The 27,492-nt window shown below is 45.3% G+C and overlaps 1 protein-coding gene across 6 annotated transcripts in view; it reads right to left on the bottom strand.

The window, feature by feature from the left end:
- ENOX1 (ecto-NOX disulfide-thiol exchanger 1) overlaps positions 1-27,492 on the bottom strand; it is a 511,292-nt gene that overhangs the window by 106,241 nt on the left and 377,559 nt on the right. For all 6 annotated transcript variants that reach the window (XM_031466044.2, XM_031466047.2, XM_064493135.1 and 3 more), the window contains 2 exons: positions 11,727-11,833; positions 7,760-7,877 (listed from right to left, as the gene is read on the bottom strand). In XM_031466044.2, the coding sequence (XP_031321904.1) occupies positions 7,760-7,877; positions 11,727-11,833 (225 nt within the window). The remainder of the gene's footprint in view (positions 1-7,759; positions 7,878-11,726; positions 11,834-27,492) is intronic.

Below are 27,492 nucleotides of genomic sequence, written 5' to 3' on the forward strand. Positions count from 1 at the left end.
ATAAATGGCAGGTAGAATTTCCAAGAAAGGGGAAGAAAGTAATTACTACTACTGCTTTCAATGACTTTTTCCATTACTTGTATGGCACTTAACCGTGTGTGGCCAACTAGAATTCTCCAGGATGTCTTCTTGTCCCCCCTCTCTGTACTTCTGGCATCTTTAGGCCTTTGATTAATAAAGCTAATGGGCAAAAGGGTCAGGAGTCAGGGTCTAATCCCTTTACGTCACCCACTGTTCGGGTGAACGATGCAGTTATAAATGCATAGGAGAATTACGACAATGGTGTTCATAAACAGCGCATCCGGGCTGAGAAGCTGGTAACAGCGTATGTTTTAATACGGCCTGGTATTGATTCTCTTGGCCAATGTCCCACTTTAACAACGTTATAGTCACACTTTAAGATTTTAAGATGGAGCGGTATAGAAGAAAATCAATAGATACTAACTTTCCACTCCCAGCCAGCAATATAGCTAGAGCTCTTAGCCACGCTCACATTTAAGGGAACTAAAAGATGCTTTGGGGAGGGCTGGCCTAGTTTTCAGCCTTTAATAACCTCAGGTATCCACTGTGACCACCTCAAAGATTATAGCTTCAAGTCTTCAAGGTTCACAGGAAGGAGTCCATGAGCCAGAAAGGATATACATGCATTTGCTCTGTTTTCTATTTTATGAACAAAAAAAAAGGGGGGGGGGGACTGAAAAAAAAAAAAAGAATCACTCACACAAAGAGTTCTGACTGAAAAGAAAATCATGTAGAATTATTGTTTCTGAGCTTAAAAACCATGCTTATGTATTAGGCTGTGCAGGAGGAAAAAATGAGAAATCACAGTCTCTTGGAGTGTTAGAACTAACCCAGATTCATTTTCTTCTTCCATTCTTCTTAATCATTAGATTTCCTAAAATGAATAGACACTACGTTTATATGAAAGATAGATTTCATTTTTAAATTGTTCCATGCTGCTGCAGGGCAATGAGCTAATCCACTAAAAGCATTTTCTATGAGCACCAACTGGCGTCATAGGCCAGCACTTGACTAATTACATCAACGTTGAAAAGGATGATCCTTATTTCATAATCAGAAACTCCTACTCATTACTTACAAACTAAGAGGAAACATTAGGAATAATCACCACTAAGGAATTCTTTCATATATTTAGGAAAGAAAAAAAAAAAAAAAAGGAGTTACAAACTTACCCAGATTCTGTCATCTCAACTCTCTTGAAAATATTCTGACTTTTTTCCAGAAGTTGGGCAAACCACACTTAAATTCCAACAACACTGTGTTAATTTTGCTCAAATGCAAGCTGAAAACATATTTTAACATCCTGTCAGAATGAGATACTAAGAGTGTCGATAAAATGACACTAAAATAAATGTAAATTTAGATTGCTGTTACAAGTGGCTGCCTGGCTCCGGGAAGATGTTAGGTTGCTACAGTATTTTCCATAGCAACTTCGCATCTTATGACATAAATATTCCCTCAGTGTCCTTAGAACCTGCTAAGGAAACAGGATTAAATCTACTCCCCTACGTAATGATCCTGCATCAAACCTTATCAGAATGAAATGCCCGGAAAACCTAATAAACTGCAATCTAGATCACAGCGCTCCCGGCAGCAGAAAGGCATCAGAGCACCGCGGGATGGCCGTGCTGTGACCTCGTGCTGCACCCTGGCCACCTGTCCACGCTTCTCCCAGGTCAAGGTCTCCACAGTTCTCCCTTTGTGAACACTGGCTGTTAAGTTCCTCACTTTTTCCTCTGCCTGCCAACCGCCCATCAGCCCGAGAGCCCTTCATCGCTCTCCAGGGGGCTCATGTCACCAGCAAGAATCCAGGGCTTAAAAGAGCCGGAGCCCGATCTGCAAATGCAGCTGCGAGCATGTGCTGGACTGTCGCACAGGAAACCACCCAAAGAACCCACCCAGCGCCAAGCTAGCACTGACCGGGTGTGGACTGTCTGAGAGCCTCAGTGAAGGCTCACTGGGGCTTTCTGGAGGGGCCGCACAGCTGAGTGGTTGGAGTATCAGGGAAATACCCGTGGTCTCCAAGACACAGCACAATCTCAGCAACACAAATCGATTTGACACGAAACACATGATTATGGAAAATCTGTGCATATATGCGTGCAATGTCAGGAAGATGGCATTGTCGGCGCTATATGAAAATCAGATTATCAGGGGGCCCGGCTTAAACACAGTTTAGGCTCCAAATGTGTGAATTTACACAACAGAGAGACACAGTCTGGCTGGACAGCAGTGCTGCTGTTACCACGGACTCCTCTATGGGATGGGCTTAAATGCATCTGTCTCTTGCATTTAAAACGTAGAGAAATGATTTCTACACTTTCCAGAAACATATCCATTATGAAATGGGAACTGAAAAATCTACCGCAAATAATATGATTTCTTTTGGCAAGATTAGCAAGTTTTTTTTTTTTAAAGGAAGAAACAAAGAAAAAGCCTTGACTTCTTGCAAATGAAGCTCGATTTTAAGAGATTAGGAATGAAGCAGACTACTCAACCCACCTCAGAAGATTGATTTCATCATCCTTAAGCCTTATAAGTTTTAATTTGTCACACTTCCTCGTTTGGCACTTGGGTTCCCAGAAGATACTCTGTTGTGGCTGAACATAAAACAGTCGTCTTTAATCCGGTGGTGGCTGATGGACACGTGTCACTGCCTGCTTCTCCTACAGGTTGTCAGTACATGTGAAAACAGGTCTACGGCTTATCCATCCACGCGCCTCTCAGTACTGATGCTCCTGCCCGCCAAGGGAGCGGGGGGTTCTGCTGGGCAGGAAGCACGGCTCCTGGCATGTGGCCTCAGACTGAGCCATCTCACTTTCCATATCTCAAGGCTCTAGTCCCTCTGTCTAGCTCTGAGCGGCCCCAGAGTAAGCCTGCTCAGATCACACTCAATGTCTCCTAAAAGGATGCTTCTACCATCTGCGAGTGGTATGGCCCCTTGGCTGGTCCCTGTCAATTGGCTGCAGGACCCTGGGCTGGAATCCCTTAGCCCCTTCCTTCCATGCCTGGGCTGGTTCTGGGGTGGCAGTGAGTCCCTTCTTAGACTTGTGCCGAACTGTAATTCCTCTGTTGAGCATCCTTTATGTCTTTCAAAAGCACTCCCATACGGGAAATAAACCAAATCAGAAAAATGAAGGCAGCCTTGGTGTTCAAAGAGATCAAAGTGGGTATCCAGGGAGAACCTTATTATTATCAATTTTTTTTAACCTGATGCTTCCAGCTATACATATGAAACTCTTCAGAGAGACTGAATACTTCTAATTCCAACTGAACTTAATTATGAGTCTCTAATTTCACTCAGTTAGCTGAAAGATCTGGAAAATCCTTGCTTGGCTTCTTATTGAAATTCTTAAAAAATCTGTACCTATGTTGTGGTGAGTTTCCATGGGAAAGTGACAACCCAGAAAACATTCTTCATGATTAAAAGAGTATCTGCTCCTATAAGGAGCTCTGAGTTTAACTGAAGTATAATTAAAATCCAAGAGCATTTATGCCTTATGGAACAGTTTAAGGGTTGTCTGTTAGGCAAAGTTTTACTCTTCTAAAATCTGTGTTCAACGTACAATACACACTCACCAAGCATCAGGTGAGGTACATACACAGGATAGCAACGTACATCGTGGTCTACGTTTAATTTAAATCAATGGCTTAAAACATATTTGGCATCAGGCACTGCATCTCTATTAACTTAAAATGTTTACTTTTCTCTTCAAAAAGCATCTCACACCCTTGAGGGCGGGGTAGGCTATGTCTAACTCTCTCCACATCCCCTGGGTCCACAGCGCCTTGAACACAAGAAGGTGCTTGACATTTATGTTTGTTGAATTGGAATGACGCTGAGTTTCAACTCTGGTCAATGGCCTCTTCAGCACGAGGCACTGAACTCTGTGTGTGTAAAAGTGTGGAGAAATTAACCATCTTTGTTTGAACATGCTTCTAAATGCCTGCCATTTCAATTTACCTGGAAAAAATGTTCTTAGGGCTACCATCTTCCTATCACCCGATGGCACAGAGGCATCAAAAACACAGATCTGAAGAAGGAAATATGCAACTGAGGTCAACAAACTTTAACTGAGCACTTACTTGGTGAAGGGCCCAGGACCAGGTGCTGGAGGATGACTGAGATGAGATGAGAAGGTAAGCGACTTAACAGTCACTGAGTCCTTGTTAGGGCTCAGGGCTGGGAGGGCTTTACAGGACGTGGATGCACTGACGCTCACAATACAGACACCATTCAGGTTCTAGGCACGAGGCCTTACAATCTAGGACCCACTCCCTCTTTTCTCCCTTCCTTCCTGCGCACTCCTGCCCCTCCCCCACTGCCAACCTGGAGGGAAGGGGAGGAGGAGGAGGAGGTGAGGGGAAGGAGAGGGGGAGAAACAGAACGAGAGAGAAAAGAGGAACAGATCTGGCTCTTACAGTTCGGCCTGGTTCCAGCAGGAGGCAGACTATGCAACAATAAATTTGAATTTTTAGCAAAATTCACCTCATTTTCCATCTTTATCAGCACCTTAGCTTGGCTCCCACAAATGTTTCTTCCCCTGTTAAGATTCATCTGCTGAGCAGCGGCGGAACAGCCTGCCCAGAGTGATAGGGAAGTGACGGTGGTCCAGACAAGGGGAACCCTGGCCAAAGACACACCATCAATTACTATATGTGGTAAACAGCAAAAGTACAGTGAAGCATCCTTCATCATCGTCAGAGCAGCGACACCATGGAAAGTTCTGACTTGAGAAAAAGTTAAACCCCAGGTACCATACAAGTCTTCATATACTAAACCGTGCCTCTTCTGAAAAGCAAAGTCAACTCTGTCCGTCTCCTGCTCAGACATAAAGCCCGCGTGGGTTAGTTTTTGTTCTAGGAGGGAGATGAAAGGCCGAGCATCGCTGAGGTCCAGACTCAGGCACCCTGGGGCAGCTGGGCCTCTCCATGGCCCTCGTGTGGGCAGGAGGCTCCAAGGAGGAGGGTATCCCCTGCAACCATCCTGGGATTTCCAAGAATTCCTGGCTCAGCTGCTGCCTTGAAAAGTCTGAGGCAAAATCTTACTGTTTTCAGCACAAAAGGAAGGGGCAGGCACTCCTTAAAGGATGGAGAAATTTTCTTTTATCTCAGAGTGTGGCAGCCCCCCGCCAGTGCAGGGGCGTGCCCCCCTCCCTTTTGAGAGGCTAGCTCAGTGGGAGAGAGGGGACTAGCACGTTCAGATTTGTGCCAGGAGATATGGCTGAAAGGGGTGTTTCCCTCAGGCTGCCGGACCCCCCTCAGCAGTTCACAGGGACCTCATCCCAGGCACAGTCACAAGACCAGAGGACAATTCTTGCTGTCAGGCTGTGTCCCCCCCCCCCCCAGCCATGTGCACAACCACTGCTTGCCTTTGGGCAGGATCTCGAGGGCCCAGTGGAATCAAAAGGTTAGTTGCTTTCCCTTCCCTCTAATCAGTCCCACGCTTTGCTCATAAACCACACGCCACGTTCTTTGGTCCATCTCAATTTGAAAAGCCCCCAAAAGACTTTGAACTCCTCAGGGCCTGGCATTTGAAGCCTGTTTCTCTCATCCCTGCCCTTGGCCTTGGTGTGCAACACTCCCTGCATAGTGTTCATTCATTCTGCTGAACAACGGACCAGCCTGGAGAAAGGTCTGAAAGGTCATGTCCTATTGCGGGGTCTTCTCAGATGCCCCGGGAGAAGACAGCAGAGGTCTGGGAAGAGGGCTCACCCGTCAGACTTCTGGGGAGGACCTCGTGATCCCCAGTGAGAAGAGAGGTTGGATTCTTCCAGAGCAGGAGCCAGTCCTGCAGGTGCACACAGGCTTGCTGCCACGGTCTGTAAGATCTCCTCGGTGAACCTGTTTTTCTTGAATCATTATAATTCTGAGCCAACAGTATTCTTATCTTATCCCAAGCAGCTGATGAGATTGTACATATGTCTCCCTTGGGAAATTGACAGGTTGTTTGAAAATAAATGTCACACCCCACTCCCAACACTCCCCAAAATAAGAAGGAAAAAAAAAAAAGCCACAGGTTCAAATCAGAATGTTTGATTGATTCAATTCTTTCCCTTACCTATCTTATAAGAATGTTAAGGATCCAGGTTTTGCATAAACTTGCCCTCATCCAGAAACTTCAAAATTGATGAAAGCCTTTTTGAAGGCAAAAATTTCTTTCTTTATTGGAAGATCTCATTGAATTTAAGAAAAATCCCACCCAAACTCACTCTCTTCTTTTGATATATGAAGGTTTGCAGAATAGAAATGCCGTGGGGAGGGTGGTTTCCTCAAATAAGCGAATCCAGACCCAACAATCGACCAGCTTCATAAGAGACATACATGGACACAGAAATGCTACGTTCATTTTTCAGACAAAGGATATATGGCTCCAAAAAATAGTGGCACGGCGCCTGCTTTTTATTCAAAGCTTCTAAATGATTTCCATGAATGGAATTTGAGGATGAAAGGGAAATTTTCTGAGGCAGAGGTTCTCAAACTTCAGCCGGCATCAGGGTTCCCTGGAGGGCTTTGAATCACTGATCGATCGCTAGATCTCACCGCCCCCCGCACCCCTCCCCCACCCAGCCAGAGCTTCTGATCCAGTAGGTCTTGAGAAGGACCTGAGGATTTATGTCTCGAGTAATTTCCTAGGCGATGCGGGTATTTCTGGACTGGGGACCACGCTTCTAAGAAGCACTGCTTTAAGGAAATTAACACCTTTCCCTCTACCCCACCCCCTGGAAACATCTGGATGCAGGAGCATTTTCGCGTCGTGATCATCGTTTCTGCCGCTGGGCTTCTCTTGCAAATCCCTGGAGAAACAGAGCATTCTGACTGCTCTGCAGTCCTGGTGACCTGAGCATTTTGGAATCTTGATTTCGGCTTCTACCAGCAGATTAGCAAAGCTCCTCTGTTCCTAGTCACTTGAATCTTCCTGTGAAAGAGCCTGGGAGAGGTGAGTGTCTTACTCACTGGTACTCAGGAGACAGAGCAAATCTATGCCATTCCTCTCAGTTTCTTTCTGGGGCAATGGTGGCGATCGTGGCCACTCCCGGGCCCTTTGGGGCACGCTTTTCCCGTCAGACAAGCAGCCACCCTCGGTGTCTCCTTTGTGCGAGTGAGCACTTCCCTTGTCGGCTTTTTACAATACCAAGGGAATTACACACAATTTGAGAAGAGGGTTTTAAATCAGCATCTCAGACTAGGCAGAGCATATAAAGCGAGGTTCTCGCTAAGCTTCTCTCCTTTTTGTAACTCAAGGATTGATGCACCTTTCTTGGTACCAAGTGAGGCCATCCCTTTGATTACAGGTTAGGAACTAAAATTTATTAGGAAAAAAGAAGTCTAATTCTCCAGCACGTTGCTTCAGAGGCTAGAAAGCTTCTTTAGAGATTAAACGTTTCCCAAGGAAGAAGTACACGGACTGAAACCAATTTTTATCTGTATTTCAGCATCAGCGGTGGCTGCTAGACTCTGGAAAAGGATTTTTATGGGAACCTGCAAACATCCTTGAAAAAATGTGCAACAGCCCCAGACCTACGTACAGAGAACCAGCCGGAGCAATTTAAATCATGATGTTCCCAAGAAGGAGTTTCCAGTTCTATTAATACAAGGCAGAGTCACTCAAAGATGAAAGTTGAGTGTAATTGAAATAAAAGTGAGTTATGCGGCCATCTCCCAGTATGTATACCCCATCTGAGATGAGGAGGATCATTACGGTACCTCACAGGGATGTGGCAGTTATCAGCGTTACCTGATTCATCGACTCGCATCTTTTTTGTGGGGCTCTCACAGTTCTCATCATCTGACATTTCCATCTCTTCTTCGCGGCGGATGCCCATAAGCTGCTCGCTCTGAGCGTTCCGGAGCTCCTGGAAGGAGAGGAGGGCGCCCGGGCGTCAGAGTCACGGACACACGGCACACCTTATCCAACGGCCGCTTGGTGTGTTACGACCGACACGGGAACATTGAGCATCTAAAGTCTTCGCCTCCCGAACACTCGTGGACAGACCCAGGGATTTGGTATCAGACTCAGGATAAACCCCTGCTCACCGATGACTCGTCAAGGGCTCTTCCCCAAGTTACTTAACCTTGTGAGTCTCAATTTCCTCATTCGTAAAAAGGAAGGCAGTAACATCTGCCTGGTAGGGGCTGCTGTGAGGATCCCATGAATAATTAGGAAGGTGAGCAACAGCACTTTAGGGATGTTTCTTTATCTTTCTTAGCATCAACTCACTCCCTGAGATACTGTGACAACGTGAGTTTTGAGGATTAAAAAAATCAATGCATGGGAGAGACTCAGCATCATGCTAGAGACTTGGTTCAGGAACCTGATGATACTGAATACTATTACCATTCATGCAAAACAGTGTCCTTGCATGTGTGTGTGCGCCCCATGTGCTGTCTCTAACTCTCTCTCTCTCTCCCTCCCACACACACACACACACACACTTCGGATACCCAAATGGTGAAATTTAAATGATGTCTAAGAACAAAATGAACACAGATGCCTTCTTTTTTGTGTGTTTCACATGACCGTGTGGGATCTCTTATTTGTGTCGTGATGGTTCTCTTAGCATTATTTTAAGACCTTTTCTTAGGAACATGTCTGTCTCCATTTCCTAGAAGAGGGACTGCAATCAAGGCGTTTAATTTCTTTGAGCCTTTGTCTACTCACATGTAAATGGGGAACAGTGGTACTACAAGAGTGTTTGAAGGCAAGACTGTATGTGAAAACTCAAGAGTAAAGAATTACACAATAAATTGTTTACTACTGTGCCTAAAAGTCAGAATGCTAGAATTGTTTATGTTAAATAATTATTTTACCATTTTGGATCAGGCTGTATATTATATATTTGTGGATCCTTATCTGTGCTGTTCTCAAAAAAATAAAAACCTAAGGAAAGGGCTGCATTACTGTTTTTTCCTCCATCTAAATTGAAGCCTTCAAATAAAAGTCAAATAGTTAAACTAATTACACTTTATGATAAATAAATGTATGAATCGCAATAAAACTAAATGACAACACCTTATGTATTAATGGCATGATTTTAGACACAGTTAAAAGTGCCCATGCGATGGGTGTGTGAATTTTATTCTGTTTTAGGTTCTCTCAATACTCATCTCTCCTTAGCTCACAGATTTTAACTGGAACCTGATAGAAAGGAAATTATTTATTGCTAACTGTATCTGCATGGTTACCTGAACTCTGGGAATCACCTTTGCAGAGATAAAGACGGGGGAAGGGAGGAGCAGGAGGCAAGGATCCTGGGACAGGGCCGCCCATCACAGGCCAGTCCTGAGAGGCAGCAGGGTGACAGGTCGTGTCTCCTTACTTGACCACGCCACCCAGTAGAAAGAGGTGCCAATTCCATCTTAAATACCATCATAGGGTCCCGGAGGCTGATGTCACATGTGATTAGTGGGGAAATTTTTAGATTGTGGACTAATCTCTCTACTGCCAGATAGCCCAATTTCTAATGAAGTGGTCTGAAAATATCTGAAACAAAGAAAAGTCAGGTGGAAAGACCAAAGGAGGCTGAAAGGGCCTGTTGTTTAGTCCCTGCAGTTAATGACCAACTGTCACACAGTAGCTGTTCTTATGGGGAAGGGTGGCGTGGCAGAGAGGAAAAAAATTGGAGGGGGGGAAAAAAAGCTGAGGGTGTTTCCACGGGGTGCATCTGGTTCAGCAGTAAATCACTAGTACACGCTAATAAATCTGTAAAGGTGTTGCAGAAAATTAACAGATGCTGTTCACGGGAACGTGGAAAAATCAAGCCAATTATCAAGCTTATATGCAACTGAGAAATCACCCACAATGTTAAATTGCCAACTGGTATTTAATCAATTAGGCGACATGCAGGAGGGAAAATCAAAGGTAATTTAGAATCCTATTTCCTAGTATATCAAAAGAGGCGGTGGGAGTGCCTGGGCGACACAAAGACCCTTTACAGGAGCATCTTTCTGGATCGTGTCCGTTTCTACCTCCCGGTGGGGAGCAAAGCGAGCAGGCTTCCCTGGGACAAGGCTGGAGGACTTCTCGAGTCCTGCTCAGCAACAGAGAGGGTGGCCTGCACGGGGGAGGCAGGGCTAGAGGAACGGGATCAGACCTGGCAGGAGGCATGATTAGATGAATAACTGATACTTGCTGACACTCACAGACCAACGACAGTCTTTTTTTTTTTTGGTCTGGATTTATTCAGCATCATGCCACCTGCCTTTCTCTTAACATTTCTTTTAATCACATCTCGTGTTACGAGAAGGGAAAAAAAAATCAACAATTCATAGACAGATCATTCCCAAATCTGAATCATAGTTTATGGATTCCAATCTGTGTTCAGAACCCTCAATGAGTATATTTTATCATGGATTTTCGGGACTCTTCCCTTCTGAAAATCAGCCTTGACGTAGGTCTTGAGTCAGTGTCTGGGAGAGCATCACGTAGGCACCCTTTGTTTTTCTGGCCCCAGAAAAATTAAAGAGAAACCCCACCGCCTCCTTATTCATCATTCTGAGCAGTGGAACAGAACTGCATCAGTCACCAACCATCTTCTTGGGATTTGTGAACAAAATAACAAATGTCCTTCTTAATAATAAATTGCACTAGCATTTTAAGTGTCCCATTATTGTGAAGTCATTCCGTATTCACCATAATAACAGTGATAATAAAGAATTCATTTGGTATGCATGTGGATGTTACATCTAATGCCATTGGTATTCAACTGTAATTTAGCATTAGTTAATGGGCACTTAAAATGCTACCCATATGATTGATACCACAGTACTCTGTGGTTCCTCAAACTCTGCATAAAACACTTATTTTTATATGTGTGAGCCAAAATCATTAGAGAGATAAACCTTACCTTCTATAAGTTTGGGATTTTGAAAGAGGGGATTAGCATTTAGAGAACTTTAGTATTAACATGCCAGAGATGGAGAGGCATTCAAATGAAAAACATTCTTTCATTTAAAAAAAAAAAGAAACAAGAAAAAGAAGAAGCAAACAAAGACAGTATACTTACTTTTAAATTACAGGTTCAAAGCGTACACTACACTGCGGAGTTAAAAAATAACAGCTGGATGACCAATGACTAGTGACACATTCTGGTCCTTCTAGGTGGCAGGGAAGGTCAAGTTCTGAACTCTTTTTTTTGGGGAGATACTCACACGTGGCACATGCACTGATGCAGAAGGGCGGACTGGGCTAGCCGGGACATTCACTTCCCTGGGGAAACGTGCTCTGGGGAGGGGTCTGGCATAACCCACTGGCCAGCACGGGGGACGAAGGCATTTCTTACGATGAGGAGACATGGGTGACAGGCTCTTCTAGCCAAAGAGCAAACCGTCACCATCATATTGCAGAACACTGAAAAAACTCAGTATTTAATTTAAAAACTCACTTTCTATTTCAAGTTACACTTTTTTTTTTTTTTGAAATGAGGCAGAGTGTCTTGGTTTATTTTTGCGCTCTTTGCTATGAATGGGAGAGATTCTTTTCTCCCTTGTGGGGTGGGGAGAAAAGCACTCTGTCCTCTAAGCATTAAGTCAGCTGCTTTTCTGGATAAGGAACCGATCAGAGCTGGATTTGGAGCTGACAGTGAGGCAGGACAACGGCAGGAGGACTGCCCACCGTAACAAAGACCGTCATGGCTGCAGCCACACCGTTCCCTGCCAATCCAGCTGTGTGATGGTGGTTAAAAAGTAATAATAAAATCACCAACCTCAGAATGCTTTCGCCAAATGTCTATGTTCTTGCGCTGAGCTTTCGAGAAATGGTCCCAAGCTTTTTGTCTGGTAGAAGCGTTGAAAACGGCCACAATCTGCTCAACTTTGGTGAACAAGGAAGTCAAACAAGACAAGTAATTTATGTTGTGATCACTATAGGGAAGCAAAGCAAAGACACTAGGAGTCTATGGATGATGTCACAGCAGAAGTAACATCATCCATATCCATCCCGTCTGTGCCTGTTTTTGTACTTACATTTCAATTTCAGCAAGGTTGGGGAGGTCTCCCTTCAAGTCTGTCTCCATAACTTTAGGGTAAAACGCATTCTAAATGTGACTGGGAAAAGTTCATGGACATCTGCTTCCAAGCCGTCTTTAGCTCTCGTTTAATAATATGACTTGGTACATCTATATACCTAGGTCTGCAGACATCCAGGCACCGGCGTGGGCATACAGATACAGATACACAGGTCAAGTAACGCCTGGGCTGGGGGCTTAGAGGTGAAGCCGGGGTGCAGTGGCTGAATGCGGAAGAGCCAAACGTGCATTCTTTTCTCTTTTGGTCTCCATCTGTAGGACCCAGTGCAGCCCTCTGAAGACATCACTGTGTCCAGGATCCAAGTTGGGGCAGTGAGTAATTGTGTGGCATCTGCCCTCAGTCTCAAGGCCATTTTTACTTCTCAGTTCCCTTTTTTCCCCCTGGGGTGCCCACTGTAGCCAGCCCTCCAGCCCTCTGGCAGGAAACAGGGGCCATGGCCTCCGCATCAGGACAGACCAAGGCTCACTGCCAGCAGCACCGTGTACAGAGCTTATTTCAACACCCTATGGCGCCCTCCACAGCTCATCGGGACCACATGCCATCCTCCGTTATTCTGTTTTCACATTCATCAGGCTCCCCTCCCTCTGGCTCCCAACCCCCCTCGAAGTTCTAACTCTGACTTAATTTAGCACTTCTGTGGCTTCCAGGCAAGGTGCTATTCCAGTGATCGATGTGGAAGGGTTGTGAACAAAGCTTTATAGAGAGAGGGTAGAGCTTTTAGGAGAGGGTGTCAGAGGTGCGGCCAAGCAACTGCAGATTCAATCTTGCTAAATCGGTTATTGATCTAGGAAGCATGGGATTACAGACATTACAGCACTGAATTAACCATATGATAAAACCTGAACTTCTCAATACTTAGTCAGGAAGGCACAGTTACAATGAGCTTCTTAGGGCTGCTAACACTCTACTTAACATAAATCTTTCTCAAGTGATTCCCAAGGCTCTATTATAAAAAAGGACATCAAAGTGCTTTCAAATCTTCCAGGTGTCCAAAGCATGTCACACAGTAATAGGATAATCCCTGCAGAAGGGCAACACTTGGTGCCACAATTTCAAAAATTAGCACACAAAATAAGCAAGTGTATGACGGAGAAGAGGAAGAAAGCAGGTTCCCTTCGCTTACTACACTGTGAATGTTTTAGAAGGCTAAGGAGCAACTAATTCTCAATCTAGGGGTCATTTTTACAGGGTTTTTTTTAATGTTTTGTGTTTTCTACCTCTAGAGAACCCCAACTCCAAAACTCCTTATTTATCAAGCTTTATCACATCACATGATCAATCTGTTGCCCTCAAGTTTAACAGGAGAATTTGCTGTTGGCTAAGCTCACACTCACCCTGAGAGCACACAGCTGCCCCCTCCTACCTCACCTGCAGGAAGGGACGTTGCCAGGCTACAGGCTGAGCTGCTCTAAGTGCCAGCTTCTACCCGACCGCTGACCCCCCGAGATCTGCTCAGCTGCACGGCAGCGTGGCTGGCGGAGGAGAACTGGGTCAGCCTGCTGCCTGGGCTTCCCGCTGCTTTGTCTGCAGGGAGGCTGGGCTCACGGGGGCGGAGCTCCAAGGTGCCTGCTGCACGGGCAACACAGAGCAGCCCGTCCAAAATGCAAAGGTGCAATCCACCGTCTGATGCGATCGTCTGGCAGGGGTGGTGATCGTGGGATTGTTCATGAGTAATGGGTCCCCCTGCTTATTAATAGTAGTGCTCTTTGATCAGCATCATGTGGAAGAGTAAGAAGTGTGGTATCCTGACACCAGGCGTGAGGACAGTAGGGTTGAGGCTGATTATTTGGGTGCTGAAAGTCAATATTCTGCCATCGATCCGGGAAGGCTGTTAATAAAGGGATACACTAACGAGAAACTTCAGTGGTCATACATGTGTGTGTGGAGTGGGAGGAACATAAGAGAGACCAGCAATGCACAGGGAAGAGTACAGAGGGGAAGGCACTTAGAAGACTGTGTACAGGTTCAAGCATAAAAATGGATCCTCTAACAGCTACTCAAGCCATGCCTTCTTGTAGGTACTCCCTGTTGGAGGCTAAGTGCCTCAGTTATTTAGGCCTTAGTTATTACCATATCCCAGGCCATAAGATCAATTCATTCGTTCATTCAGCAAACCTCTGAGATCCTACTAGTTACCAGGCACTTGACTGATAATCACAGTCAACCATACGATTAAGACATAGTCCTTGCCCTTGATGAGACTAGTCTTTAGGGAGAAAGAGAGACAAGCAGATAATTATCCTATGCAAGAGAGGAATGGATGGCAATGATGGGGACAGAGCAACGAACTCAGGAGGTGCAGTCAGGGAACACCCTCAAAGAAAGGCAACATTTGCTAAGACTTAAATGATGAATCAATGCTTGCCCAGCAGAGAAGGCAGGAGTGGCAGGTTCAGAGGCTGGCGTGGAGTTGTGAAAGAACCTTGTGTGAAAGCAGTTGGTGGGGATGCAGCTAAAGCTGGACAGGAAGGAATCAGGAAGGACCGTGGATGCTAAGCCAGACTGTGACTTTATGTTGTAGGCTAGAGGAGGCACACTCGAGTAGGATTTGTTTGGGAGACATAATGAAGGCTTGAATTAAGACAGAGCACAAGAATGGAGGGAGGTGCAAGGAGTCATCTGACAGGGTGGGATGACAGGACACAGTGGTTGAGTTACTACAAGGGAGGAGGGAGGGAGACCAGGATGACTCATGCTTGGGACATACATCACAGACCAAGAGGATGAGTACAGGAGGAGGTCTGAGAAAGAAGCTAAGGAGCTTGCTTTCGGACAGGCTGAATTTGAGATGCCTGAGGGTCATCCAGAGGCTGTTGAAATATATATTGGAGGTTCAGAAAGAAGTCAGAATTCATAGATCTATTGTGAATTTTCTGGGCCATTCTCAATTTCATGCAATAGTATTCTTTTCAATAGCATAATTAATTAAAAGCAAAACTAATTATGATAATTTTATAGTTCTTACTAAGTTTTATACTTTCCCCCAACATAGTAACAAATTAAAAAAACCCCAAAACCAAAAAAACCCAAAAAATGTATAACTCAGCTTAGATTTAAAAAATACTCACACGGTATTTCTGTGGCCCAGCTGACTTCTCTCATCTCCCTGCAGATCAACCCTGAACTGGCCATTTGTCTTGCAAATGAAAGTTCTTGGGCACACAAAAGACTCAGAAGAGTGCTCTGATCAGCAAGAATTCATCATCATTAGGGAAAAACTACCTCAAAGAGTATGCCTTAATGAATGTGATTCAAAGACAGCATATTTTTAAAATCATAAATCAGGCTGACCTCTGGGATGGATGTCCCGAGGAAAGACCATACACTCTTCACTGTCTCCAGCAGGAAACACCAAAGAGCAAGTCTGTGAATTCGACGACCGCTGGCTGCTTCTCCAGTATAATCCGTACAACTTGTTCCGTCCACAATAAAACTGCAAATAGTCACTAATTAAATGGGATCCTTAACATTCTAAGTAAACACTCAGAGAGGAGAGAAATAGTAAACAAGATGGCACTGATCTTTGCTCAAAAAGGTAGCGTGCAGAGGTTGTGCAGTGGGCAGAAGGCATTCAGATCAACCCCCGCCGGGAACTTCACCGCCCCACGTCTACACTGTATCAGTTAGCACATTTCAGCATTTTGGAAGTATTATCAACAAAAAGAGCTCTCAGTAAGAGAACTTGTATTTATCCATCACACCTTGTGAATCTCTCCCACCCCCTTCTCACCACACATCAATTCCGTGCTTTAAGTTTGCGTAAATTAGGTTATAGGAGAAAAAAGAAAAAAAAATGAGAAGTGACTGATTTTTCAAAAGCAGGCTTGAATGTCATGACAGCGCCCCTGGTACATATCCAACAGGTATAAATGAACACAAGGGGAGGATAAACAGAGCTTTGAAGAAATTGCTAATCACTCTTGGCAGATGAAAACCCCTTGTTAAAAGATAAATTGAGGTATATTAAAAATTTTTGAAGTTTATTTCAGCAAAAATGGATTCCAATCGGGCAGCACCAAATCAGAAGTGCTTAGAGCGCTCCACTGATGGGAACTCAGGAAAGACGGACAGAGAAAAGGCTGAAGCAAAGAAAGCAGATTCTTGATTGGCGGAAACTTAAAGCCTAGTTGGTTATTTGTGATTGCTTGTCCTTAGGTTTCCATTTCTTAACCTTGAGGCATTTACAGGCTTAGGTTTTGATTTAGAGCCTTAGAGCCTCCTCCGTCTAGTGGCCCCCGTGCTTAATTAATTCAACACCCTGCTGGGGATTACTCATTATCTTATACATGTGTATGTCAGGGGACACACACAGCACCCCCAACACCCACATACACACAGCATGCACACATTTGTGTATACAGTCTTTAGAATCTCAGAAAAATCCTAAGACTAAGTAATTCAACAATTTTTTTTTTTTTTGGTACTCTTCCCTACCTCAAAATATGTGGACATCTGCTGAGCTCAGAACAGACTCCTTACATGAGAGAGAACTTCACAAATTATCTTGAGAAGCACTTGTCTGCAGTCTTCTCAGAAAAGACAAGCTCAGAACAAGACATGCATTTACCCAGAAACAGACCACACTTCAAGAAGCTCCCCGGGAGGGAACTGGGCACCGAGCACAAAACCTCAGATTTCCTGGGCTGCACGAAGCTCCTGATTTTTGAGCTCTGGGCAGAAACGCATTGACAGCAGAGAAAGAGAAAGGTTAGGCTCCTCCATGAGACACAAGCACAGACCTCCTTCATATTCTCCGGAGCGCATCATCTCATGTCCTCGTACCTCCCGCATCTTTTGCTCCAGCTAAGCAGCTGCAAGAGAGAGCCTTAAATCCATTGAGTGGTCCAGATATCTTGGAGAAACTGATTAAGCCCTTACAGGCAACAGGCCGGCCTCAGTAGAACACCTCAAACAAATCTTCCAAGCTTAATTTTTGGTTTTAATGTTCTCTGGGCTCATGATAGAGCCTTAACTCAGCAGGGTTCAGAGGAAATTTTATTTTCGTTTAGGGGATAACATTTTCCCAAATCCTTTATGAATAGCTTGTGAGAGATTTTCAAAGGCACGTAACAAAGGAAAGAGTTCACTTCACAGACCCAAGCTTGTTAGTGTTTGTTTTAAATACTAGAAATTCCAGGAGGGTGGATGAGCCTTGGCCCTGGACTGAAGAAGTAGAACAGAGAATGTGGAGGGAGATGTGGGCCCTCAGGAAGCCCAGAAGAGCAAGACAAAGCCAGAGGGAGGAGCTGTGAGCGTTGAACAGGACAGGGGAAGCTGTTACACTGATTCCCAGAGAGATTCCTGCGCCCTCACTGGGTTCTGGGTCCTGAGCACAGGAGCCTGCCAGCCAGTCTGGCCGGAAGCCCAGGAAGCAGGATGAACTCGGTCAACCCCATACATTAAGGAGGCATGGACTGGAATTTCAAGTCGAGGAGGAGAAAGGGCATGCCAGGGTTTTTGTCTTGAGATGAGTAAAAAGAACAATGCTGTGTGACACTGTGAATCCATTACAGCCTTGTTAAACCGGAGGCTAAAACACCAACAGCAAGCATTTTATTTCTGACCTTCCTGGCTAGAATGAGGCCAGAAGTTTGGTCCTTTTGGGGAAAGGGGTGGGGAGAGGAAGAGAAACATGCTGATCACGTTATTAAGAAAAGAAAGAGGGTGCTTTTAGCAAAGATTAAGCAAGTTGGAAATGGTGACATTGCTCAAATCAATGGTAGCATATTAGGCAGCTAGTGACTTTTAAAGCTTTGTATAAATCCTCATACATTTCAGGGAACCGTAGATCGCTTATTAATGCATATATTCAAATAGTCTGGAAAGTAACAAAACAGAAATCCTTGAGACTATTATAATTTTAATGGTTCCTTGCAATATATAGCATCAGGCTTTTAAAAATCCAATAAATCCACCTGCCTAGATTATCTGTATTGGCTAAATAAAAGTAATATATGTATATAAGAAAAAAAAGGAACAAAATGAAAAGTAAAAGGCTACTTTCCCATCCTGACTGCCTCCCACCCAGTGTCTCTTGAAGGGTAACCACAATCTCTGCATCCAGAGAAAGAGCTACACATACAGAACACCCTGTGTCTATTTCTCTATGTGTAACCTTCTGTAACTTACACAAAAGTGCTCATATTATACACACTGTGCTATATCTCACTTTTTTATACCTAACTCATCTTGGAAATCTCGTCTTATGTATATTGTTAATAAGGCTGCAGTGAACATCTTCATCTTCTGACAACACGCTTTTCTAAATATCTTTGGAAGGAATTTTAGCAGTGGAGAAGATAGATAAAAGAGTATTTGAATTTTCAATTTTTGAGAGCTTTTTCCAAATTGCACTCCAGTTTGCCCTCCAAGCCCGCTAGTGCTGTTTTTCCAATATTGTTTTCCTCTCGCTTGTCAATGGCTGGTAATCAAATGTTTACATTTTGCCGTTCCTGATCAATGAGAAAAGGCTTGCTGTTATATGATGACCAACTCTCTGAAAACAAGCTACCTACATTTGCAGTTTCCACTGTGAATCACAAAAATAAGTCCCCAGACTCATAAGAACTGCCCTATGACCGGCAGGAGACTCGTAGTGAAGAGTGGATGATTAATCCAGCAGGAAGGGGAGGGACGAGGTTTCTGGGTGTCTCTTCTCCTTTGTGACCCTCAAAACGGTGACCCTGCTTTCCCCTTGGGTCACCACCAACTCCATTTGTGGTGCTATGAAAATCAGGTAACAGTAGTTGGCCAGTTCTAATTAGTTAGACTCACTGGGCCAGGCACTATGTTTGATGATAGTGGTTTTCAAAGCATGGATCCCAGACTCGCACTGTGGCCATCACTTGGGAACTTATTAAGATGCAAGCAGCCCCTAGACCTACTGAATAAAAACCCTAGGAGTGGGGTCCAGTATATTCTTTTTTAAAAAATATTTTCCCCAGTTTTATTGAGATATAATTGACATACAACACTGCATAAGTTTGAGGTGTACAGCATAATGATTTGCTATATGGATGTACTGTGAAATGATTACTATAAGGCTAGGTAACATCCATCACCTCACACAGCTACAATTTTTTTCTTGTGATGAAAATTTTTAAGATTAGCAACTTCAGCAACTTTCAAATGGACAATATGGACAAATGGACAATACAGTATTGTTAACTGTGGTCACGGTGCTGTAAATTTCATACCCAAGAATTATTTCATTTATGACTAGAAGTTTGTGCCTTTTGACCATCTTCACCCACTGCCCCCTGCCCCCACCTCTGGCAGCCACTCCTCCAGCAGAGTCTGTTTTTATAAGCACTCCAGGTCATTCCAGCACATAGTGAAGTTGCGTTTGAGGACCTCTGATTAAAAACATTATCTCATTCAAATTTCCCAACAACCCTCTGGGGCAGGTGCTACTTTTGTACCCATTTCACTGATGAAGAAACTGACATTCACAGAGCGGGCTCATTACTCATCTAAGGTCCTAACTTAGCAATGGTGAAGCTGGGAATGGAAATTGCATCTATCCAACTTCAAATCATGCATTTACACCCATTTGTGTATGTATCTGTACTATGGGCCAAAGTCTTACGAACACTGAGGAGTACAACATGTCAGACGTGGTCCCAGGCACTGGGGACAAAAAAGATCCAAAGATGCTGCTGGTCCTCGCAGCCCCAGCAGGAGGAGGCAGCCCCACAAGTGACAGAATCCCACTACGAGGACTTCTGAAAGGGAGGCTGCAGAGAGCGCTGCAGGAGGCAGAAAAGGCTTTAACCACCACCAGGCCAACGTAAGCAGAATTTTCTACTGCAAAGAAGTCAAATATTTGAGGCTGTGATGGGGCAGGAAGCTGCACTGACCTCTCTCCAAAAGTGTACTGAGCAACTGAAAGACAGGGCTGGAGAATCCAAGTGTCTGGGAAAAGGGCTCCTGCTTATCTGTCTACCAGATGCGACCAATGAAGGGCCAGGCGGCTGGCATTGGTGATGTCATGTAGTTCAGAGACTGTTTCCTCATAGCACCCCCCGCCTTGCCTCCCCCTTACACTTAGCAGTGGCTTCTGTCCTGGTCCCTACAGCTGGGCTCAGATCAAAGTAGCAAGGTTTCCATCTTTAGCTCCCAAGAGTTATATATTTGCTGAACTCCTGTGCTTCACTTAACACTCATATGTTAATCCTTGAAATCTAGCCTTCTTCAATTTTTTATTGTTACAGAGTGTAAGACTTCACTTCTCTCTCGTAATTTGCTATCATTCACTTTTTAATGTTAACATTATATTGAATTACTTGGCTCAGTGTGTGTGTGTGTATGTGTGGTTGTTGTTTTTTGTTTTGTTTTTTTTTTTTAAAGTAAGGCTGAAAGGAGATAGCAAAAAAGGCTCAACTAGGTTCCGGCAGACTTCCAGAATCTTCTGCCGTCAGCTTCGGTGTCCCGCGACACAGGAAATTCTGTGCTCATCCTTGATTTGGAAGTTTTTATAAAATATATTTTCTCTGGACATTTATTCCTTGAGAGCAAACAGATTTTTTTTTTCATGAAGATTATGTTCCCAGCACTTAAAACACTGGCAAATACAGCCATCTATATAACTTTGAGGAGAAACAGAAAGCCTGGGAGTGACTACAGCAGCTACGGGGAATTTTTCCCCCACGGATGGCGCACAACAGTAAGGACAGCAGCGAATGCGGGAAAACATTCTAACACTTCATAAAAGTCTTTTTCGACAGCAAGGACACAGGAGCCAAATTTCCCTTGGCAGAAATTAGAGGGGGAAAAAAAGTTTAGCTGCGAAGTTCCTAAGAAGTAAATGATTTCAGAAAGAACTTTTTAGGTAGAAGAAATGTGGGCGAGGACATGGATCTGCCTGAAAGCGGGGTCAGGGTTCACATTGAGATCGGAAGCCCCTCGCATTTCATTCCAGCACTTAGCGCTCTACCTGGCACTTAATAGAGACCCAATAAATAACTGTGGATGAATTTCATCATTCATTCAGGTGCCTGAGGCTTTTACGATTCTAGTCAAGAAAACAGATGAGGACGCGGCAGAGGAGAAGATCGGGGCAGGACGCAGCCTCTCTGACAAGAACACTGACCTGTCTGCAGCACCAGCGGAGGCCACACACACTTGCGGGGGCATAAGTGGCTTAAAACTCACAGTGCTGCCTGGCAGGCTTAACCCCCCACAGCAAGGCAGAGTCTGGACAAGGGTAGGGAGGACCATCCGATCCTCTGTTCTGTGATCAGCTCCGGAGCTATTGACATCCTGGCTGGGTCCCGGCAGACACTCGATGTGTTTAGATATTCAGGGACGGTCGAGGGTGGAAGTTGCTGACACAACAGGGGCAGCTGAAGTCCCAGGCGATTCCCTAGGGGATCGTCTGGTCAAAATCTTTCACCATAGAGATGAGAAAACGAAGACTCAAGGAGCTTCAAAGACTTTCCTAAAGTCACCCGGCTCATCAGTGGTCAAGCTGGGATTAGAACCAGAGCGTCTGTGTGCCTGGTCAGAAGTGTCTCCACTGTTTGCTGTTTTCGGGATCTAAGGTGAGGCTGATGCCATTTCCTAACCTAAAGGAATAAAGCGGATTTGCATGATAGTTCCAACCAGACCAACTCCAGGTTAAAATATTCATAACACTGCTGAGTACCACTTCTGCAATACGTGTTTTACTTTTAAGGAGAAAGGTGTATGAGAGCAAAGCCAGTTGAGATCACAGCTTACCCCAAAACCCAACATTTAAAATGTGTTTTGCAGTTGTTAGGTTGCACCCCAATTTCCAATACCAGCTTCATTTCCATCTATGATGTCTGATCAACAATCATTGTTTGTACTGAGATGCTTACAAGAATTATGCCTGGAAGGGGTGCAGGGAGGTGGGAAAAGAGATCAGTAAATGGTCTCTGTCTCTATTTACCCTAAAATCTTGCCTGAGGAAGAAACCAAACCCCCCAAACCTGATGCTTAGAAGATAATCAAATGCCCTTATAGACAGTATTAACGAGTGCGTAACGGAAGGAAGGAGAAAGGGAGGCGGTTATGTGAAAAGGTTCGTGGAGGAGGTGTGATAGGGGCTTCAGTCCTGGCGGGGGCGGGGGTGTGGGGGGACACTTCAGATGGGGGTTGGAGGAAGTGGAAGCATGAGTGCGGAGGGGGAGAGAGGGCCAAGCTAGAGCCAAGGACTTCCTTTTCCAACCAGATGGCAGCATTTACATTCAGTGTGATGCCAGCACACTTCTTCGACTCCACCTGTAAACTATGCATTTACACTCGCCCTCCTCTGATCATTTTCATTTTTCATAAACACACACACCCAGAAAGCAAGCTGCACGAGGAGCCGAGAGTCTTGGGTTCTAATCTGCCCATAAATTGCTAAATGACCAGGCCTATTGGGTCTGCTTCTTGGAACCTCAGTCTCCTCCTCTATAAAATGAGAGGGTTTGGGCCAATGAGTCTCTGAGGTCCCCTGACATTTGACAGTCACTACTCCTCCGTCCTGCTCACTGATATTCATGGTGCGTTTCCTTAAATTAACATGAAGAAGCCCTTCTCGGTGGCCGTCTGCTTCCCGTTTGCCTTTTGCCCACCTTGCTCCCTGCCCTCCCTTCTCTCTTACCTGGAAGCATGCTGGGCAAGTCCTGGAGTGGGACTATCATGGAGTGTTTAAATTTTCATCAGACATGTGTGTGTTGTAACAAGGCATGCACAATTGATCATCTTGGCATGCGTATTAATAATTGAGCGCTGTGGTACATGCTTCCTGAACTTTATAAACAGCTCCTCTCTGAGCTTTGAAATGACAGGCTTTGCTCATAACTGAAAAACTGAACACAGGCAGACCTTTGGGGAGTTCCTGTGAAGTATAAATGTTTAAAAAGCAGAGAAGATCAAAACCTGGAAGTCTCTCGATTGGGACACCTGGGGAAGTTTCTGCCCAATGCACAGGGTGAGAAACAGTGTTAGGATGAGACAAGGATGACATGAGAATAAGATGACATAGAATGAGATGATTCACCTGCGAATTTGCTTTTCCTTCCTCTATATCTAGCGAATGAGATCTATCCAGCTGGCCTGGAAAGGAAGGGAAAGCCTCAAGAACCGGACCATCTCGCACAGGCTAGAGATGCCCTCAGCTAGTATCTTTGAAATCGCACGTCTGTGGTCAGAGGTGAAAAGCGGTCCCAAGCAAAAGCGAGTGGATTCTGTACGCCCCAGACTCTTGGTTGGGTTTAGCTGCTGCCCTTCGACACTTGATGCCAAGGCTCAGTGGAAACAATGCCTATTTGATTATACTTAAGCAGCTGATTCTGGGGTGAAGGCCAGAGATATGAAGAAGGTTAGAACTTAAACAAATGTGGGCAGAACTGAACACCAACAAAGCTAGAAGGTACCTGCTGGCCTTTGATGCAGACTTTGAAATAAATCACAACTCTTTCTTTATGTTATCATTCACGGCTCTTGATTTTTTTGTTCTCCATCTGAGCAGACACTATTTGTTTAAATACGAAAGCAGGGACAAATACAATAAGCAAGACAAGGAGATGCATGCATTCAATCCAGTTTAATGGACTAACTCAGTGGAATTTCCCTTCTCCTGTTCAGTTGGCTATTTGCAACAAAATTTACATATCACTGTGCTTGGAGCTTGGTTAAGGTACCTGAACTTTCCTGGAAGTTGTTCAGCGAGCCCAACCTTCAGGACACCAGGCCAGCCCCGTGTGCTGTAATAGGCTAGTTCTACAATATACCTGCCTCCAAACTGCCCGGGAGCGACTCCCCGAAACTTGGCTTGCCAATGGAGAGGCTGCCGCAGATGCTCGGAGAATGGCACTGACGATGTGGAGATCCTTTACGGGGGAAGGGGCACTCAGGGCTCCTGCCAGAGAACCAGGAGATTTCCAGCCACTTAGGAGAAGGAAAGCCGAGATGTCATTCCAGAAATGTAGTGCTTTATAATCCTCATCTAATTCTAAAGGAGAAAGCCAAATGGGACTCCTGGGGTGTCTGCCAGGAATATTCATGCCGATAAATGGGGATATGACTGGTTCTGCTTTTGGAAAATACGGCCAGTGTGTCGATCGCTGTGGATTTCAGCAGCTATTGTCTTAGAGGCAGCTTGATGTGTGGGTACCAAGCCCACGCTGAAGCCCACTGTGGGGAGCAGAAAACATGGCTGAGGCAAACAAATCTAACTCCGCCAGATGTGAAATGAAATATATTTAAAATTCAGAGGGTGAGGAAATGTACACACACAGTGCCAGGTTAGCCAGGTTACGGCGAAAACTTCCGTGATGAATTTCTCGTCAGAATCTGGTTCCCCTTAGCCTATGGGGAATTGTCACCTCTGTAAAAGCATGGAGGGAAGAGTGGAAAGTTCTGAGGCTGCTTGGGGAGCTCTGCCATCTTCCTGTCCTCCCTCCCAGGCTTAATGCCAGCTGAGGCTCACTTTAAAGTATCTCCCACCTTCCAGTCATCCTGAAGGCTCCTGACTATCAAGGATTCACAAGAAGACCCCTCTCAGGCCCTCCATGGCTGGGGCGTGTATCCCTCAGCCATCTCGGGGGGCTGTCAAGTTCAGCTGGGGTTTCCACAATCTCTGCCAGTATCTCCTGGCTGCCTGCTGAAATACTTCCCAGAATCAAATCTCAGTGTCGAGAGGGAATGTCTCAACAGGAACAGGAAGCTGGGAAACGCAGAGGTTGTGAGACAGTGACAACTGGGGAGATGTCAACACGAACGCCTGTGTTGGCTCTTCCCCCCAAGCTCTCCTGCTACCAAGGGTCTGGTAAAATGTAGCAATTTCCAGCAGAAGCACAGCTAGTGAGCTCTTGTTTTGGTTTATTTGATTACACATGCAAGGTGAGACTCCACTATCCACAGGCAGTGCTAACACGGATGCCACGCTGTTCTGCGATGTTTCAGGGTTACTTTCTGCCTTCCTTCCGCTGTGCTCACTCACTCACTCATCCACCAAATATTTGCTGCATACTTCTATGCCCCAGACACTTGATCTGCGTGGATGACTGAAAGAGATGAGGCCTTTCCTTTGTGATGCTATTTGTCATAATCAAAACCAGACAGTTCATTGAATCATTCCCCTTTGGATAAGTGCTCTGAGGATCTGATAAGATGCAGGGATGGTGAACCTGCCAGGAGAGGGTGGATCAGGAAGGCCTCTCTGTAAGGGGTGGCCTCACTGCTGAGACTTAAAGGATGAGAAGGATTCAAGCAAGCAGAGTGCAGGGAAGAGCACCTTGGACAGAGGGAACAGATGTGCAGAGGCCCAGAGGCAGGGCGGGGTGGGGGAGCTTTGATGGCCTCAGCAGGAAAGAGGCCAATGAGGATGATGCACTATGAGTCAAGGGAAGGCTGACGTTGAAGAGGCAAGCACGGAGAGCTCTGGGCTCGTGAGAGTGAATGTTATTTTAAGTGCGATGGGAATCTATTCAAGGGATTTAAGAGGGAAAAACATGCTCTGAATTATATCAGATGATGTGTGAAAAATAGATTGTGCCAGAGTAAAGGTGGGAAGGGAGGAACTACGTATGACAGAAACTGCAAAAAGTCTCCCCGTAGCCAATTCTCCCCTTCTTCCTTCCTCAGAGAATTCCAGTTTTATTCTGGAGAGCAATGGGCCCAGTCTAAAAAAGTGTATTTCTCATTTTCCTTGCAGGTAGGCATGGCCACGTGTGATAATTCTGCACAATGAGGCAGAAATGGAAATCTGTTGGGGGTCCTTGGGCAAGTGTTGCTTTCCTGCTCTAAAAGTGCAATCTCTTCCTCTTTCTTCCTCATCCTGCAGGAAAAGATGTGATGGCAGGAGCAACAGCAGCCCTCATAGACAGCCATCTAGGAAGTCTAATAGCATCACAGAAGCCTCAGGCCTGACAGCTATGAACCACTGAACCAGTTCCAGGAAACACCTAAATCTGGATTTTACTGTGTCTGAAAAGACAATACTCCATTTGTTTAAGATAGTTTGGTGGGGTTTTCTGTTACTCACAGACGGACACCCTGTCTCACTGACATACCAGGCTCTTACTGTAGTTCAGGAAGCCTGCACTTGAATGGTGGCAGTTAAAATGAAGAAAAGTGGGTCAGTGTTGAATGTTGGCAAACAACAGGATTTCCTAATGGCCTAGATGTAGGCGATGGTGGGTGTGAAAATTCCTTACAGGATTTTGGTCTGAGAATTTATTAAAATAGGAAGAAAAGACCCAAAGAAGAACAGGTTTGAAGACATTAAGAGCAAGAATTTAATTTTTGAAATTTTAGAGGTGAGGTGCCTAAGCGGTAGCTATGATAGTAATCTCAGCTCGCATGGCTCCTGTGAGGAGGGATTTCCCTCTGAAATACCTGGTCCTGTTCTAGCCTTTCATTCTGTTCTTCTTAGGGAGGAAGGGAACCAGCCTGCCTGGAGAGAGTATGGTGACCCTAGAACAATGCGGGGTTCAAGTGTGCAGGTCCGCTTACACATCCTGCATCAGTACACCGCCCGTGGCTGGTTGAATCCGCGGATGTGGAACCGCAGGTAGGACGTGCCTGCTGTAAAGCTACATGTGGATTTTTCATCACGCAGAGGATCCGCGCCTCTAACCCCCAGCGCAAGTTCAAGGGTCACCTGTACTCATTCCCTTGCCGCCTCTCCACATGCTGTGTGGCACAGACGGGCGTGGGCTGCAGAGGAAGACGTCCTCTGGGGGATGCTCCCCCCGACTGGTCCAGCACTGGGAAGCCCAGCATGGCTGCAGGTCTCAACCCCGTTAACCAGTTCAGCCTACATCAGCAGTGACACACTGATGCTGGTATCCCCACATGCTGGACTTCTTTGTCTCTCAGTGGTTTCAAACCCAGGCCAGCGTCCACCTGTACAACGTGAGGCATGTCCCTTCTTTCAGCCACAGGATCGGGGGCTTGTTTTTAACAGGTGCTTCTTTTTCAGGAGCTACTGCCAGAAAAAAAACTGAAATCCCTCCCCTACTCTAATGTGGGGCGGCCTTCCTATCTTCCTTGTGAGAGTCAACGGTTGAGTCTTCCCTGCCAGGTGGGGCTGTAAACTGAGTAGGGATGAGAATTTATTGAAAATGGATGCCAGCGAGCAAAAGGTAATCAGTCATCATTGCACCATGCGGGCAGCTGGCTCCTCGCCATAACTTTGCGGGAATTATACTATTAGAATGGTGTAGTCTTTCCCTCTCTCCCTTCCCTCTGCTGGCAATCCACCCTACTCCCCCCTACCTACTAATCCATTGTCTGTGCCCCCCATTTAAAAGGTAATCTCTGCATTAGTGTTCTTTATCCTAGCCCTAGGAACCCCAACTCCAGGACTGCTGGGCACACTCAGTCCAGAAAAAGGTTTTTGCTCACAAGGAATTTAGGAAAGGTGTTCTGACGATGTTCTCTCTGAGACAGGGCACTTCTGATTTTTCCTAGAAAGACATTATGTCC

This window comes from Camelus dromedarius, chromosome 13 (assembly GCF_036321535.1).
Source record: "Camelus dromedarius isolate mCamDro1 chromosome 13, mCamDro1.pat, whole genome shotgun sequence".
NCBI lineage: Eukaryota > Metazoa > Chordata > Mammalia > Artiodactyla > Camelidae > Camelus > Camelus dromedarius.